The sequence below is a fragment of the Rousettus aegyptiacus genome, unplaced genomic scaffold (assembly GCF_014176215.1).
Source record: "Rousettus aegyptiacus isolate mRouAeg1 unplaced genomic scaffold, mRouAeg1.p scaffold_m13_p_4, whole genome shotgun sequence".
NCBI classification, from domain to species: Eukaryota; Metazoa; Chordata; class Mammalia; order Chiroptera; family Pteropodidae; genus Rousettus; species Rousettus aegyptiacus.
This window is the reverse complement of record NW_023416307.1, coordinates 139790033-139807721: the sequence shown is the minus strand read 5'-3', so window position 1 is coordinate 139807721 and position 17689 is coordinate 139790033. Positions and strand designations below refer to the sequence as shown.

The 17689-nt window shown below is 45.6% G+C and overlaps 1 protein-coding gene across 10 annotated transcripts in view; it reads right to left on the bottom strand.

The window, feature by feature from the left end:
- The window catches only part of RARB (retinoic acid receptor beta), a 647500-nt gene that overhangs the window by 20860 nt on the left and 608951 nt on the right, over positions 1 to 17689 (bottom strand). For all 10 annotated transcript variants that reach the window (XM_016124866.2, XM_016124868.2, XM_016124867.2 and 7 more), the window contains one exon: positions 5120 to 5280. In XM_016124866.2, the coding sequence (XP_015980352.1) occupies positions 5120 to 5280 (161 nt within the window). The remainder of the gene's footprint in view (positions 1 to 5119; positions 5281 to 17689) is intronic.

Below are 17689 nucleotides of genomic sequence, written 5' to 3'. Positions count from 1 at the left end.
GGGGCACATCTAAGAAAGACCAACAGCTCTGCCATGCCTACCTGCCAAAGCCTTCTAGCCAGGCACTGCTTCTCCTGACTAGGAACCTTCCTTGGCTCTCTGTGGCTACCGTTCACATAACTCAGCCCAGTGTGCCAAGGCCCCGCCAGCTAGCCCTAACCTATCGCCTCAGACTTTGCACCTGCCTCCCACCCAGGCCAGTCTCTGAAGAACTCCCGGCCATGATCATGCTATTGCCTTGGCTGGAAATGTCTTTTCCTTTTTCTACCACCCAGGAAGATCCTGGGTACTTAGTCCAGTCCTCAGAAAATGTTTTTCTTTAAGAGATGAGGACTTATGATATGTGTAGCCAGAGGTTTCTACAAATTCACAAAACAGGTGACAAAATTTGGTTTTCAGTCAGATGGTTTTGGTTTTCACAGAAGAGCTGCAAGCATGGAGGGTAAACGTTCATGCACCCCAAAACTGCACTCAGTAGGTGTAATGAGTTGAACCGTGTCCCTGGAGAGGATATGCTGAAGTTCTAACTCCTGATACTTCAGAATGTGACCTTATTTGGAAACTGTGTTTTACAGAGGTAACCAACTTAAAATGAGATCATTAGAATGGGCCCTAACCCCAAATGATAAGAAGGGAAAATGTGGACAGAGACAGACATGCACAGACGGAAGACCATACGATGATGCGCAGGGCAAGGATGGCCAAGCGAAAACGGGGGATTGAACTAATGCATCTACAAGCCACGGAGAGCCAAAAGTCGCCTTCTACGTCAGAAGCTATGAGGCAAGGGAGGATTATCCCTAAGCCATCAAAGAAAGCATGGCTCTGCTAACACCTTGATTTTGGACGTCTAGCTTCCAAAACTGTGATACATTTCCGTTGTCTTATCCGCCCAGTTGTTATGGCACCCTGAGGAAACTGATCCAGTAGGTATATAGTAAATATGTGCTGAGAAATGAATGAATGATCTAGGTAGGTGACATGGACATGACAGGTGTATTTAATGGCCAAAAACAGGCTCCCAGAAGTTAAAGGCTGGTTCAAGGTCAGAAAACTCTAAGGTGGGGGAGTAGGGATCAGAACTCAGGCCTCTTGACTCCCCCGATCTTCCACTTCGCCAGAAGCATTTCTCCTGGGAGGCCAACCTCCAAGTTTCAGGTTCTGATGTCCTGGCTGATTATAGTGTTAGTTTCTAAAAATAAAAGTCAAGTCCACATATGGCTGGAACTGCTCACAATATCCTTCCTTTTCTAAAGCACTCGTCTCCTGGAATGTCTTTTGGTGGTTTAATGATTCTGTTGGTGGTCATTTTTCTGAGTAGATTAAGGGCTCCTTAAATCTCCATAGCTCAACTTCACGAGCCCCTCAGAGGACAGCTTATGTCCCATCAAGCTCTGCCAGGTGATGAACAGCCCGCACACGGCAGAGGAGCAGAGGCGCGGGATGCAGCAGCAGAAGCAGCCCCGAGCAGATGGCCCAGGGCCGGGCCCTGCCGCCGCCGGGGACTGCCTGGCTCTCCCACCCACCACGTTAGTTCACCAGAACCTGGGGAAGTGGCTCGAAAAAATGACAAGGTGTTCGTAGCAGGATCACGAGGACAAGCCCTGCCCATTTTGCACATCTCTCTGTACTTGAATCCGTACGAGGCACTCATATATTTTTCTCATTTAACTGTCCCCGTGACCCCATGACTATTTTAAACCCCATTACACAAGCTCAAATGATGATTCCAAGGTCACGCGACTCCTAAGAAGTGCAGACAAGATTTAAACTTGGGTCTATGAGGCCTCAAAGCCCAAATGACATAATCGCTAGGGTTTGTCCTCAGGAAGCGGAGTAAATACCCTCAGAGCCAGGATGTTTCCTCTGGCTCACGCCCTCATTCTATTTTGGAGAGCTCATCTATAAATAGTCACTCCCTTGCTTCCCACCTTTCCACATGGAATCCCCCTCCTCTCCCGCCCCTTGTTTTCGGAATGGTCACTGGTTAGAAACCTTCCCAAGGAGACTGGCTCTGAAGCTTAGGGACGAGCGCCCTGCCCAGGCCTGGGTGAGGAGAGTGGTGGGGCGTATGTTTCTACCTCCCCTTCCCATCTTGCTGCCTCCTGGGGTCTGACCACTTGTTCCAAATCTACCCTAATTAGAAAAGAAAAAGGAACAACCCTTTCGAAGATGTCTAGGTGGGCAGCTAGCTGCCTTTTTAATTCCTCTCTGCCCACTTATTCCCAAGGCATCTGACAAGGATTCCAGGCTGATGAAGATGGCAGGAAGTTTCCTGGCAGTGGAAGCAACTGCCTATCTAAAAAAAGCTCTCTCTAAAAAAAAAAAAAAAAAAAAAAAAAAAAAAAAAAAAAAAAAAAAAAAAAATGCTTGACTCGGAACTAAGAGCTTACAGAGAATGTGTTATGGCTGCTCTTATTTATTTATACCCCCACCTACTTCCAGAAAGGATCTGAAGCTGCTTACAATAAAAACAGAGCTAGGTCTGTGTATGGAGAGTAGAAATGAAGAGAAATCTGGGTGAGAGATTGGATCTGAGCAGCCTTGTTACCAAAAACAGGCCACGTGCACCTGGAGGCGGTCGGGCTTCCCAGTGGTGAGGGATCGGCCTCTAGAGATGGAACTTGTACTTCCATTTTTCCTGCTGGATCCAAAGAGGCATGGAAAGTCCCTGCAAAGTGCTTGGGACGATGAGCACCAGTTCGGGATTGATGGTGTCACATCCCCAGAGAGGGGTGAAAGGGAAGGGGCCCTGGAGGTGCTCCGGGCAGCCGCCTGCCCTTGGCAGAAGCTGACTCTGAGACTAGGATTTGAATGCGAGCAGCTTATCTGAGAAGAGATCGCAAGGAGTGTGAACGGGGAGTGGGAAGGGGGCTGGGGAGAAGAGGCAACCAGCGGAGCCCATCCCTGTGGGCACCTGGGAGCCACCTCCTGGGAGAACTCAGGGAAATGGTTTACAGAAATCCTGAGAGGTGCTCTGCTCCCAGGGGCAAGGAGACTGGGCATTTGCCCACCAGCTTCTCTGGGTCATCGGGTGGGGGCTCTCCCAGGAGGCCTGAGTGTCAATGCCGTGCATGTGGTCCAAGCCACTCTGGCAGCCAGAGGAAGCCTTCGGGCAAGGTCACTGGGATCACACTGTAATCCCAGGGTCATGGACAGGGCCCCGACAGCCCCTGCTGCGTCCTTCGAGAAGGCTGGACAGGCAGGCTCACTGGCCTGGAAGCAGGTGGAATTAGACCTACGGCATAATGAGGATCCGAAAGGAGAGGCTACTGATTTTAGAGGGAGGCTGAGGGGAGGAAAGGTGGTAGAGGCCCCAGTGAGGCTGGCCAGAAGCCCTGGCTGGATTCTGGGGTGGGCAGGAGCTGTGCTGACCAACAGACGGAGGACTGTCCTGAAGAAGCACTTTGGTCCCAGGCCCCGGGTGAAGCCAGGCCACACCAGGGCATGTGTTCTAAGAAGGGCACATGCTGTACTTTGTGTTTGCCCTGCCCTCCTCCAAAGTCCAGTGGGCACCATTTCACCAAGTTACCAGGTGAGTCAGGGCCTGGGGACTGACTAAGCCACATTAAGATACCTCCACCTGGGGTCGAGGGGAGAGGACCCTGATACGGGAGCAAATGATCCCAGGGATTGTCATATAACGTCTCTCGCCTCGTGACTGGGCTCAAAAGTTTCCACTTCCAGGAAACCCTTCCTAGTCCGATTGCTCTCTCCATGTTTTCTGGAGCTAGTAGTAGGATTTATTCCTAGATGACACAGCTACCTCCTCCTAACTAGATGCCCAGAGGCTCCTGCTCACATTTGACCTTGTCGACCACCCTCTCCATGTATTCTGTGAATGGTGTCGTGGCTACAAGGGCTGCCTCTGGTGTCAGACTGTTCACATTCGAGCCCATGTGTTGGCTGTGAGACACAGGAGAGTTATTTAGCCCTTCTATACTTCCGTTTACTCAGTTATAATCTGGGAACATTAATATCCAGCCACGGTTTACTCATCTGTTACATGGAGGCACCAGTACCCACCTCACAGAGTCCTCGTAAGGAGTAAGAAAATTAATGTATTGAGACTGCTTAGCGTGGTCCCTGGCACATAGTAAATGCTCAATAAATATTAGCTGTAATAATAATGATGATGATAATAATAAAGACTCCTGATCACAAACTGCTGATTTCTCCCCATTATTTACAGATTAAAATACAAATCGCTCAGGCGGCCTTCCAGATTAGAAGTCTTTTTCAATCTCACTTTCCGCTCGCTCTCAACACGATCCCCTCATTTCGGAGAACCCTTTCTCTCTCGTCTTCTGCTTCTGTCCTTTCCCATGGCCATCCCTGGTCAGTTTCCTTGGCTCTTAGGTCAAGACGCACTCACCTTGATACTTAGCCCAATACAGTCCCGGGGATACAGTTGGAAACCAGTAAATATTTCTAAAAGAAATAAAGGATACACTCCTTGGCACTGGTTATTAATCATTTTACTTCTCCGTGGTGACCAGGTGCCTGGAGGATCAGTTCATACCCAGTGAATGAATTTGTGGCAGATGCTGCTCCTGTAACCCCACTGCTGTAGAGATAATTCCAGGTCCCATCAGGGAAGCTTTGCCTGGATTGTTTTGTTTCATCTCCCTAACCATTTTCTATCATCCCCATTTTATAGATGGGAAAAATGAGGCTGAGGGACATTAAATAACTTGCGCTCTGTCACATGGCCAATCGGTAACCAAGCAGGTTTAAATTACATTCACCGGGTTCCAGCGCCCTTGCTCTTGATACATGGCATCACGCTCCACCGCCTCTTGGCTCATGAGCCTGCCTTACCTCTTCAGTTAAAATAAAAGCTCCCTTGTGGTGTCCTACGCCATCCTACTCAGAATGTCCAAAGGTTGCCACACGGAGGGAGGGAGGTGGCCCCTGCGTGGTCCCACTCAACCAACACGCTCGTCCTGGGCTGAGTTTGAGTGGATGTCCCCTCCAGGCCCAGGGCAAAGAGAGAAAGTGTGTGTGTGTGTGTATGTGTGTGTGTGCGTGTGCGTGTGTGCACATGCGTGCACACATGTGCGTCTATGCACCAGGGCCTGTGTCCTACCAGCAGCCTGGTGGTAGAAGCATCTCTTACCGTGGTGTATTTACCCAGCTGGCAGAGCGAGGGGAAGGTTTCCTGGTGAGCCTTTCGGATCTTCTCTGTGAGGTCGTCCAGCTCAGCTGTCATTTCATAGCTTTCCGTACATTCCTGTTTCGAAGGCTCCTTCTTTTTCTTGTTCCTGTCATTCCTGACAGCTGGAAAGGAGAGAGAAGGCAAGTCAGGGGTCACTTATGGCTGTGTCTGCACTGCCTGAGCTGGGAGGTTCCATCTCCTGATGCTGCTTTGGATTCCCTTGACACTCAGAACGGGAAAAAGGCGCTACAAACATCTCTCCCAAGAAGAGAGGCGTGGCAGCCAGGAGAGCAGGGCAGAGAGTGAGGCTGGTCTTTCTGTGTGTGTCCGTGCCAACCAATGTGCAAGGAAAGCTTGGGCTCACCCAGGAGGCTGAGCGCCTTAGTTTGTTTGGAGAGAACGTTCTATGTGGACTGGTCCTTGAAGAGAGGACTTTCCCAAGCACGTTTCCCTCAACTCTGGAGGGGATGGCCTGAGAGGCATGACCAGGGAACCATTCTGCCTGAGAGACACGTCCCTGAACAAAGTCCTTGTGGCATCATAATTAGTGAGTCCCAGCTAAATAAGCCTTTTGGTTTGAAACTTTGCTTTTCAGCTTTCTGGGTTCACTTTGAAGAAATTCATGTGAAAGGCGATGGGATGGTGGGTTTGGTCCCTGCATGTTTTTTCCTTCTTAAACTTTCTGTATTAATCATATGTCTTTTATTATTTATAATGTTTTAAAAAATAATAATCTATGCATTATGATTCCTTGGCCTAGAAAATCATTCACTCATTCATTAATTCATTCATTCACTTATTCATCCACAGCTGCTCAACTCCACATCTTGTCTGGCCCCCTGGACTCTCACAGTTGGTGGTCTTGGCTTCGGCACACCCCGCCGAGCTCGGCATTGGGCAGAGGACCTGAGCTGTGGAGCCCGTGACTCCTCTCACAGCATAGGCCTCTCAGATGACTTCAAATCCGAGTGTAACTCAAAGCGCTGGCCTCTGGCTAGGATCTCCTGGAAAGGAAATTGAAACCCAGGGACGCCGCCAGGTAAAACTAGCCCATGTGCACCCCTCTCCACCCCCGCCCCAGGAGTCCGTATTCCCTGGGGACCGAGGGGTTGCCAGGCTGGACACTGCCTGGCTGCGTGTGCCACCACTGTGACCTAGGAATCTGTGCTGCAAAATGACGCAGGGCATAATCCGATCTGTCCTAAGAGGATTTGGCCCGGGTTGCCTCCCCAGTGCACCCAGGCGATCTGAGAACTGGCAGTTCCCTTGGGTCCACATTGCGATGACTGAGGCCCTGCTTGGAGCTGGGAAGCAGAGAAGAGAAAGGCGAAAAGGAAGGGGAAAGGAGAAAAGGGGGAAAAAAAGAGAGAGAATGGGAAAGGAGGGAGAAAGAGTGAAAAAAAAGGGGGAAGGGAATGAAAGGAACTGAAAAATCCCAGGGTCTGTATAAGCCACTCACTCCTGGCCAGGAGGCAAGGCGGTCGGGGAGAAAATTCACATTTCTGGAGTATCTTGACCAGGGGAAGTGTGTCTGCAGCGTCTCACTTAACTTTCTTATCAGGTGTGCAATTTTAAACCCATTTTATAGATAAAGAAATTGAGCCTAACGGAGGATAAGGAATATGCCAAGTTTACACGACTGACAACTTCTTTCCTCATGTGGACTCACTTATTTCTAAGGAAGTAGATGTTTTAGAAAACAACACACACACACAAAACACTAAACCTCTCCAAATGATTGTTGTCCCTCGAGAAGAAATGACACTGTTCTTTGGCTTGGAACACTTGCCGATCTAGGCGGAGTGGGTACAGCACGTCACGTACCCCAGCCTCAGACACAGCCTTGTCCAGTGAAGACCAGCCCAGGTGCCCAGATCGTTCTCAGCGGGTACGGAATGCACGGTGAGGGTAGCATGGTCCGCAGCAGGAAGAATGCAAAGAATACACTCGGCAGAGGAGGGACAGTGAGGTAGGCAAGAGGGTGGCACATGGTGGCAGAGACGCCCCTGTGGCTCTACAAGTCTGGGTTTGTGGGCGGAGGCTGTGCCCCGAAGACCGGTGTGTGAGCACAGGCACCCTCTGTGCAAGGTTTCATAGCCCCTCCCCTCCTGGCCCCTGCCAACGACCATCTTCTTTAGCTAACACAAAAAGTCACGTCAAAGCCATGGGAGTCTTTCCAAAACAGATCGCCAGGAAAACAGTTCAGCGGTCCCTCAAAAAGTCAAACATGGGGTTACCAGGCAACCCAGCAACTCTACTCCTAGATATGCACCCCCAAAAATCAGAAAATATATGTTCATGTGAAACCTGTATACAAACATGCAAGGTAGCGCTATTCACAAGACCCCCAAAGGGGGAACACCCCAAATATCCATCATCTAATGAATAGATAAACAGAATGTGGCCTACCCATATGATAGAATATTATTGGCCATGAAAGGAATGATGTACTGATTCATGCTACCACATGGATGAACCTTGAAAACGTTATGCTCAGTGAAAGAAGCCAGGCACAAAAGGCTACATACATATTGATTGGCTGTTTTTATATGAGATGTTCAGAATAAGCAAATGCATAGACAAAGTGGATCGGGGGTTGCCGAGGTTTGGGGTAGGAGATGGATAGGAGGCAATGGCTAATGGCTTTGGGGGTCCTTTTCAGGGAAATGAAAATATTCTGGAATTAGACAGTGCTAATACTTGTACCAGCTTGTGAATATACTACAAATTACTGAAATGTACACTTTAAAATGATGAATATCATGCTACATGAATTATATCTTAAAACGACAAGAATTAACAACAAAACCTGGATCTCTGAGGAAGGCCACGAGAGTCTGAGCACTGGAAGCTGCTTTGACTGGAATCAGAGGACAAGGTGGCACCGATGACCACTTAACACAGAAGTAACATAATGCCACTTACTAGCAATGGCCCGTCATCGCCTGCAGCAATTTAAGAATTCTAGCTCGCTAAATTCCACAGTGAACCAGGTGAGGCGGATGTTACAATTCCATTTCTATACTTTAGGAACTTGGGGCCCAAGGTTACCATTTGGAAGTAATCGAGTCAGGATTTCAGTGGTATATACAGAAAAGCAGGGAGGAGCCACACATGCAAAACCACCCATGGTCTCCTGCCCAGGCAGCTCCGTGGGCCTGCGTCTACACTGCTGAGCGCTCTGCTTCACTGCTGAGCCACGGCCCCAGGGAAAATCACCTGGAAAACTCAGACAAGCAAACACAGCTCTAGAGAGTTACCCAGTAGGGAAGGAGGGAGAGAAGGACACTCTGTGAGCTGTCACCACTGAGCACAGCACATACACCAAGCCAGAAAGTGAGACACGAGGTCAGGTGGGAAGGAGAGCTTGGTGAGCTGAAGTAAGGCACCGAGTGGGGTAGTTGGTTGGGTTGTGCAGTGACAGCCCCCACCATCTGCAGAAGAACCGCTACAAAGCCAGAGCTCAATCTTCTGTGCTTTGGAGCCCAAACTCGGAGCACTCTTAGCAGGTGACTGAATGGTGGACCAGGGACCAGTATGTAACCTCATGCTCCCTCCAGACTGCTCCTGCTCTCCCAAAGCAAAGTGCCTCCCCCTCCCCCACCCCCCCCCATCCCCATCACTGTTTCTGTGAGCAGAGGACCCCTTGGACTATTGGAAGAAGACTCCTCTGCAACTGCAAAATGCACTAACACTTCTGGTGATCATGTCCCAATCATATAAAGGTTCATACGTTAACAAACACATTTTCTAAACACGTGGCTCCAGCCGCTGTTTTTCTCAGCGATTTTAAACTGCCGTGGAATGCAGACAAGGTATCTGGGCCAGGCGTGGGGACAGCTGCCAAGAACCACCAGAATCAAGGAGATGATGCAGTGCATAGAACACCACTTGGGCCTGGGGACAGAGGCTCTTTCCAGCTTCTGGGGACTCACGGTTAGCAAATGATAGCAGGGAGCAGGAGGGTGACACAGGTGACGCAGTAGGGCCAGGGGATTTGGTATAAGCACAGACTGCCCCGCTTACCATCACAGAGGAGGTGGCCCCTCTCAGAGCCTCTGTTCAGGGGGCAGCGGCACCCTGCCGGAGAGGTGTGGTCGGTGAGCCCGGTGTGAGAGAGTGAGTCTACTGTAAACGCTTAGAAGCTAAGGCCCCTCCGTGTGGAAATGGGTGGACCTGAGCACCGGGGGCTTGGCGTGATTGTGGGGTCCCGTGGCTGTGAGTAACAGCGATGCTTTTGAAGAAGCCATCTGATGGCAACACCAAATGAGCAGGCGGACTCATCTGTCCCTTCATTGTTTTGTCCATTCCTTCAGTCGTTACATATATATCAGTCAATACGTACATATATATATATATAAATTTATATAAATTAGTTCCAAGTATACAGTACATTGGTTAGACATCTATACAGTTCATAAAACGATCTCCCCAATGGCTCCCTCCCTCCCCTGACCTCCACCGTATTAATGCTGACTGCATCCCCCCTGCCGTGCTCCCCAGCCCCGTGACCAGCCATCGATTACTAATTTGTACTTCTTTAGCCCTTCACCCCATTCTTCCAGCCCCCTAACCCCCCTCAACAAATATTTTTTGAGCATCTACTATGTGCCATATGCTGTGGTAATGAAGTGGTGAGCCGTACAGACGATTTCTCTTGCCACGAAGCTCACAGTGTGAGACAAACATTAATCATATAATAACAGTGATAGAAATAATAATAATAATAATAATAATAATAATAATAATAATACTGGCATTACTATTATCATATAAACTACAAGTTGTACCAGAGTATTATTTATTATAATACTGAAAATGTTAATTACAACAATCATAGTAGCTTTGGGGTACTTGCTGAAGCTCCAAAGGGACTGAATTAAGTCATTTGATCCTCACAGACTTGACAGGGAAATATCATTATTATGCCCATTTTGCAGATGGGAAAATTGAGGCACAGAAAGGTAAGTGACCTGCCCAAGGCCATGCATCCTGTGAGTGACATAGCAGGGATTTGAACTCAGAAAACCTGGCTCTAGGACCCTCACTCTTAACCATTGTGCTCTTCCAGGTCTGTTGCACACTTACATGATTCCACCACGTGGCAAGTGCTGTGAAGGACGCTACGGGAGCTCAGCATGTGTATTATAGGTGTGTGTGCGTGTGCGTGTGCGTGTGTGTGTGCGTGCGCATGCACGCGTGTGTGTGTAGGGGCAGAGAGACGGTTCAGGAAGCTCATGCTGGGGAAAGGGGAGAGCGAGTTGAGGGGAGTGACGGGATGGTGGGCAGGGAGCCCATGATGCTCCTCTCTGCAGGGCTCGGGTGTGCAACCAATGCTCAGCCCTAAAGGCCGCCTATGATGTGGGGCAGTTGGTCTCTCCTTTCGCCCCAATGGCAACTGGCTGGCACATGCACCGATATCTCTATGACAGACCGGGGGGTATGATAAACTGCTTTCAGGCACAGTGAGTCTCTGGGAGGGTATGGGAGGCAGGGGAGGGAGCCCATACTGTCCCCATCACTAGGTAGGGGGCAACTACTGCTCCATATGGCTTTCCCTCCTCATCTGTGAATACCTGGAAGGCAATGGTCATATTTTACTTGTCTCTGTGTCCCAAAGGCTTAATGTCCGACCTGCAGTTGGGGCTCAAAAAGAGTTTTGTGAAGAACAAGATGAGCGAGTGACTAAATGTGGAATTCTGTCATCTGTCAGGGCTCCTGTTTGGCCACACAGAGCTCACCGGAGTCTCTCTCTTCCAGAAATTAAAGGTCTCATAATCACCTCAGGTCCTACAGGGGACTCACTACCTGCTCTCCACCCTACAGTGGGAGCCAGGAAGTTGATAAAGCAGGTGGGGCATCAAAAGGGTCACAAGTGTGATTTACACACCTGGGAGAACCCATCTGATGTCGGCAAAGAGCTTCTTGGACGAAAGGTGCTCCATAAAATATCAAGTATTCTCCTCGTGAAGGCTAAGTGCTACAAATCAGATTTGGTGGCATAAAAGTAACGTATTTATGATCCACTATCATATTGCAAATGAAATGAATGTAATAAAAGTGTCACTTATACAAATACCTCTGATGTACGGATCTCGACCTATGAATATGAAAACAGACACCCCAGCACTTTTATTTGAATGTCTAATCATGGAAATAAATGAAGTCATGTTCATTTTAATGTGTGCACTTGTGCATGTATCTGGAATATTGATTTCCATGCATGCAATAAAAATGCAATATAGGAAACATACAAAAGATGTGGATTTCACTTGAGATAAGGAAGAGATGAAAATAATGCTTCACTAAAAATTCCTTCATGTCAAAAAATAAATAAATAAGTAAATAAATAAAAGGAAAAAAAATTAAGGAAAATACAATCGACAGCGTTTTAGTCCATAAAATTCTCTATACTCAGTTTAGCAAAGGAAGCACAATGGTCTCTCTCTCTCTCTTTTTTTTTTTTGCTTGAATATAAAAGTCTGGACTTTTTTCCTCCTGACTCTTCACTTCTTTGCTTACAGCAAGAATCATGGGCCACAGCTGGGGAGCAGGGCTATCTGGCTGCCATGAGTAGGAGAGGGCGCATCACTAACGTATGGATACACTTAAAAGAAAAACACAAGTATATGTTAGTCTGAGTTTAAAAATCATTTTCTGAACCAATTATGCAAATGAACTCCTCATGGATTTGAAGGCAGGTGGATCTATGATGAATAGAGACACACTTTTCCCATAATTTCAGGGTGCGGGGGTTGGTGCTAGGGCATCCAAGCAGTAGGCCCCACTGTAAGGTGGGTAGAGTTGGGGTGAGTGAATAATCCCTCAACATCAGAATTGCCTTCAAGGTGGAGACTGTGTTTTCCTCCAAATACAGCACTGGCCACATAAGTTTCCCCTAAGACTTACATATTTAATACACTATAAAAATTCAGACATAGTATTCCGAGATTTCAACAAGGATCTGCCAACCTGGTTCAGTTTCTTAAAGTTATTCTAAGCACTTACAGAAAATCCTTAAAATATTGGAATGTGCCAAATAACTCTTTCTAGTTAAAGTTGTATATCATACTAATACAACTTTCAAAACAATTTTCAACACGCGTTACTCTCACTGGTTGCTTTCGGATGTGGAGATTTCACCTCCTCTCGAGTGGACAGGGTTTCCCTTTGTCTTATAATTGCAAGTACTTTTCTTCCTCCCCTGTCTGGGCTGGCGTGAGTAGCCCTGCTGTGGCTGTGCTTGTTTCAAGGTGGGCCCCGTGTGGTGGCCATCCTGGCAAGGCAAGAAACTTGGGATTTAGAGGCTCTGTTATACGTGACAAATCCTCTCGTCTGGACAAGAGTCTTGTATGAGCTATAGGAAATAGCTAAAGTTCTGAAACTCCAGAGACGAGGAAAAATAAAACATTCCTATATGATGAATAAAAGCAGGAGCTTGGCAACGAGTGGCTGAGAAACAGCATATGGCCTCTGACATGCCTTTCTTCATAATCGGTGGGTTTTCTTTGCGTGTCCCCTCCAGCAGCAATGGGACACTATCGATGATGGCTTTCTGTAAATCCTGTCACAGGGGTGGATGCGTCCTAGGGTTTGTGTTTGTGGTGGGCCATCCAAAGGGCAGCAATGAAGGTCTTTACTGATGGCTTAAAATGAAATGCTAAAGATGGAAATTTAAGACATTGAGGCTGGCCCTCTCCTTTTTAATCAGGAGTCAACTTGCACACCTATTACATGATCAACATGCCTTGTTTTTAAAAGCCTCCAATTTGGAAAAGGAGAGTTCAGAATCCACTTCCCATAAGCCATTTTCATGGGCAGGAAATTCTTTGTTATAGTAAGCTAAAGTTCTCTCTGCTGAAGCTCAACCTGCCCTGTGTATCTGAAAGACTGTTTTGTGGGTTGTTTTTTAATGTCTTCATAAAAATTCAGGCAGTCTCAGATTCAGAAATCAACAGTCTTAATATAAGGACCCACATATCTAGGGTAAAATGCTTGAGCAGAGGTATAGGCACACCTCCTTATCTTTCTTTCATGGGGTAGGCATGCGCAGCCTTTCAAAAACATTATCTGATTGGGGGGAATGACAAAAAAAAATTTTCCCAGCAGCAAACTCTTCCAGAGAAACTTGTATCCTGCCCTGTGTAATATATACTCTTAGTAAGTTATGGGCTTTCAAATATTAAACAACAATCTCTATCATGATGGATTTTAATGGCCAAATTTTTCCATGCCTATTTTCCTCTAAACCTAATTAATTTTTAGAAAATGAACTGCAGTTCTCCTTGACGTTCTTATGTTTTCCTCTTAAAATTGTGTTTTAAAATAGAAATAAGGTACTTTTTTTTTTTTTTTAGCTTGGATAAAGTTCCGAGAAGCAGCCTCGGTGACTCCCCTTGGGGAGTACAACCCCTTGGCAAACCTTGCAAACTGGAGCAACAGGAGGGGAGTGCCAGGAAATGGGGACTGTGGTGGCTTGACTGCAAAGATGGCCTTAATCTTATCTGTCTTGCTATATGCAGCTCTTCGCATTGTGACTTTGTAGTGCTCTCCACCAGAAGGTGGGTACTATTCCACACCTCTTGTATCTGGACAGCCTATGACTCGGTTTAACTGATAAAATGCAGCGGTAGTAATGTCCCGTTTCCAAGCCTAGATCTCAAGAGATCTTGGGTACTTCTGCTCGTCCCCCACCCCTGTTCCTTGAAACTTACCACTGTGTATGAATAAGCCTGGGCTAGCCTGCTGGAAAATGAGAGATTATATGGAGAAGAGCCCAGTTAGCCCCACCAAGACCATCCTAGGTCAATCTAGAGCTATCTTGCCCCTGAACTTGGGAATGAAGGGACCAGAGATTCATGAGAGAGCCCACTAAACCCAGAAATATCCACCAAGCTGATCTATGGTTTTGTGAGCAATAAAAAATAATTATTGTTTCAAGCCATTGAGCTTTCAGGTGTTTGTTATATAACAATAGCTACTAACACAGTCTGTGTAAAGAGTGAGTTTACACAACAGTAGCATAAGTCTATGTGCTCTTTTACCCAATGGTTTATCTGAGTCAATGGTCGCCTTTATTCCGTGGTTAAGGCAAGAAAGAAAACAATTTGTCATTCCTTCAGCTCAAGGTTCAAGATTCTGCCCACATCTGTTACAACACACAGAAATTATGAGATTATTCCCCAGAAATCTTAAATAATATGAAATGTACAGTCGATAGTAGGGAGGGCCCTGGAGTAAAATTACAAAGGTCTGCATTTGAGTCCATCTTTTACTACTGTGAAAAATCAGGATAGGCTTCGAATGTCCCTGAGCCAGTTTCTTCACGTGAAAAATGAGGACATTAATTTTTTTTTCCATCACACACAGGATTCTTATATAAATATATATTTGCAACAGAGCATATTATGTACTAAAATAGTGGAAGTCCTACACCAATTTGTTTATTCACCAAACATTTATTGAGTCCCATAGTTACAAAAGATATTGAGTCAAATAAAGCATCATTTCTCCCTCCATAAATGAAATTACATGATGTATAATGTAGACAATAAGGGTTTAATATAGACGACGTGCTCTGAAATGTGAAATGCTAAGGCCACAATAGAGAAAGGAAAGTGGAAACAAAGAAGGAAAAAAGGAAACACAGGAATGAAGGGAAAAGAGGAAGGAAGGAGATGAAAGAAGAAAGCAAAGAAAGGAAGGAGAAAATGAGAGAAGAATGACTGTTCATCCAAGGAAAGACCAGCATTCCAGCCTGGCACCACGTGATTAGAGATTAAGATTAAAACTGGACAATTTTAAAATTTCCAATGGGTTCAGCTCTTATGGCAGGATTTCCATGTGAACTTGGCTAACTAAATAGATGTGACCATGTTCACTTCCTTGGGATCCAACCTTTTCAGATATTACTTGACACACTTGACGAATCCCTGCCTGAGCCATCCATGTGTTAATGAGGTGCCTGCGAGAGACAAATAGTCCTCGAGTTTGTCCAATGTTTGCCAAATACTCTGTTTAGGATATTAATGTAGAGAAGCTTGTGTACATTGTGAAATAAATTTTAGAAATCCAAATCATTAGAGAAATGGTCTACATGTGAATATCATATGGGTGTTTACATTACATATTTAGGTTAAATGAAAAACTCTCGCTTTATGGCATTTAAATGGGTTATGTCAGCCTGTATGACCTTCAGTGATTCTCATTAGGGTCCCTGAAACACTGAAGTTTCTAAGGGTTTTCAGAACCACCATATAAGTTTATTAGTAAGTATAGCTTTTGTTCTAAATGCATTCTATTAAGTCTAATTTTTAAAGAGCTGCCAATCCACGTATAAGATGTATACTAGCTTGCTATTGGATGTGGCTAGTCTAACCATAGTCTCCTTTTCTAATAATTATGGATAAATTTGAGCTTACTGTTAGTGTTTTTGAAGGCTGGCTTAACTTTCAAGGTTGTTTTAAAAGGAACTCTTACAATGGGTGAGAGAATAACCAATAAGGTCTCTCTTAACTGTAACTTTTTTTCATACATCTGTCCATACATTTACTATTCACCCACTTATCCATTCAGTTATTTGTTTATTTATCCCATGCATATGTCTAGCTATTCATTCATCTATCCATCTGTCCATCCATTCAGCTGTCTGTCCATCAGTCTGAGTCTGTCCATCCATCCATCCATCCATCTATTCATGCATCTCATTTTTTTCCTCCATTGTTTGGTCCATCTGCCTATTTGTCCATTTGTCCATAAGTATATTTTCTCACCAGTTTATCTGTCCATCCATTTGTCTTTCTGTCCGCCCATCCATCCATCCATCTATCTAATTATTTATTTCTCCATCTGTTCAAATAGTTATTGAGTACTTACATTGTACCTGACACTGTGATAAATGTTAAAGAATCAGAATGATAGGTTATCATTCAAAAGACTCACATTCTATTAAAAGACACAATCGCCTCAATAAATAACTATCATGCAGTGAATAAGATGCCAAAAGGGAGATATTCATTCACTGTTTAAGCAATAGGAATACAAAAATCTAAAGAGCAGGTTATGAGGTAGTACTTAGACCCATAGATGAGGGAGCTAACAGTTCAGTCTGTGGGAGTCATAAAAACCATCACGGAAGAGAGGAATCGTGAGCTGAATGCCCTAGAGAAGTGTGCTAGGTCTTATTCATTCAAGTATCCTCAGTACATAGTATTGTGTCTTTTCCATAAGGGATGCTCAACAAGTATTTCTTAAATAAATGGGGTTTAGAGGGCTGGAAGATGTCTTGGATGAAGAGAACGATATGTGTAAAGGTCTAAAGGTAGTTAGCTTTGCAATGGCCTTAAAAGGACTTCACATTGGGGAAGCAAAAAGGGGTGAAAAGAACACTCCGGATGTGGGGGATATGAGAAAATGCTTTCAGGAATGACTGCATCATGTTTGTAGGACAGGTACGGTGGCTGGTGTGACTAGGAAAAAAAAGCAGAGGCTAAGGATTGGCGAGGAGAAAAAATTAGATTGATATAATGAGGGGAGAAAGGAGAGATATGCAGGAAGCACTGCAGTGAAAAATGTTGGTGATGAGTATGAGGAATGAAAAAGAAGACTCGGAGGTAACAATGAGACTTTAACCCTGGTACCAGGGCTGATGGTATCACAACAGAGAAGGAAACCGGAGAAGCTGGGGGGAAACAAGGAATCTGGGTTTTGGTGGGGAAATGAGTTTGGCTTGAGAAGAGGTGAGTCGGGAATATAGGCAGCAATTTCAGAGGTTGTTAGAGAGATGGCACTGTGGGTTGGTGAGAAAAGAGGTCTGAAGTTAGATTACTGAAGAGTCAAAACCTTAGAGGTGACTACAGAAGTCTCGAGAGGGAATAAATAATCTGTGGTGAGAGAGAGGAAAGAGAAAAAGAGGATCGGGAAGTGATCCTTGGAAGTTATCAGTAGCTAGTGGAAAAAGGAAGAGGATACAGAGATGGAAGCAGAAGAATGATAGGAGGAAAGTTGGGATAATAAAAAAATCAGAGAATCCAATGAAAAAAAGATTCATTTGAAAAAGCAGCAGCTGCCTGGACAAGCATCCAATGTAGCCAACAGTTAGAAATAATGAAGAAAGAGCAAAGTTCATCAGTTTTGGCAATGGAGAAAGTGGTTTTCAAGAGAACATTTATAGCAGAGCAATGAGAATGAAAGCCAGATTCGGGGGTGGGGAGGGTTAAGAGGAGGCCAGAGAAAGCCCTTCAAAAATCAACCTAGGAAATAAACTCGAGTCCAGGCACTTGAAAACTTGTTTTTCTATAATCAAACCTGTAAGAGAGGTCAATGAAACCATGTATATTTACAAACACAAAAAGGCTGCATGAATTTCTCAGAGAATCTGAAATTCTTCATTTGTTGAGACTCGTTGGAAGGTCAACAGGGAGCAGTGAGATCTTGGAACATGCATTCACTTAGGAACTGTCTACACAAGAGGGAGGCTCTGGCTAACCAAAGACTAGAAGATGGGAGGGCTTTTCAGGTAGAAGACAGAGC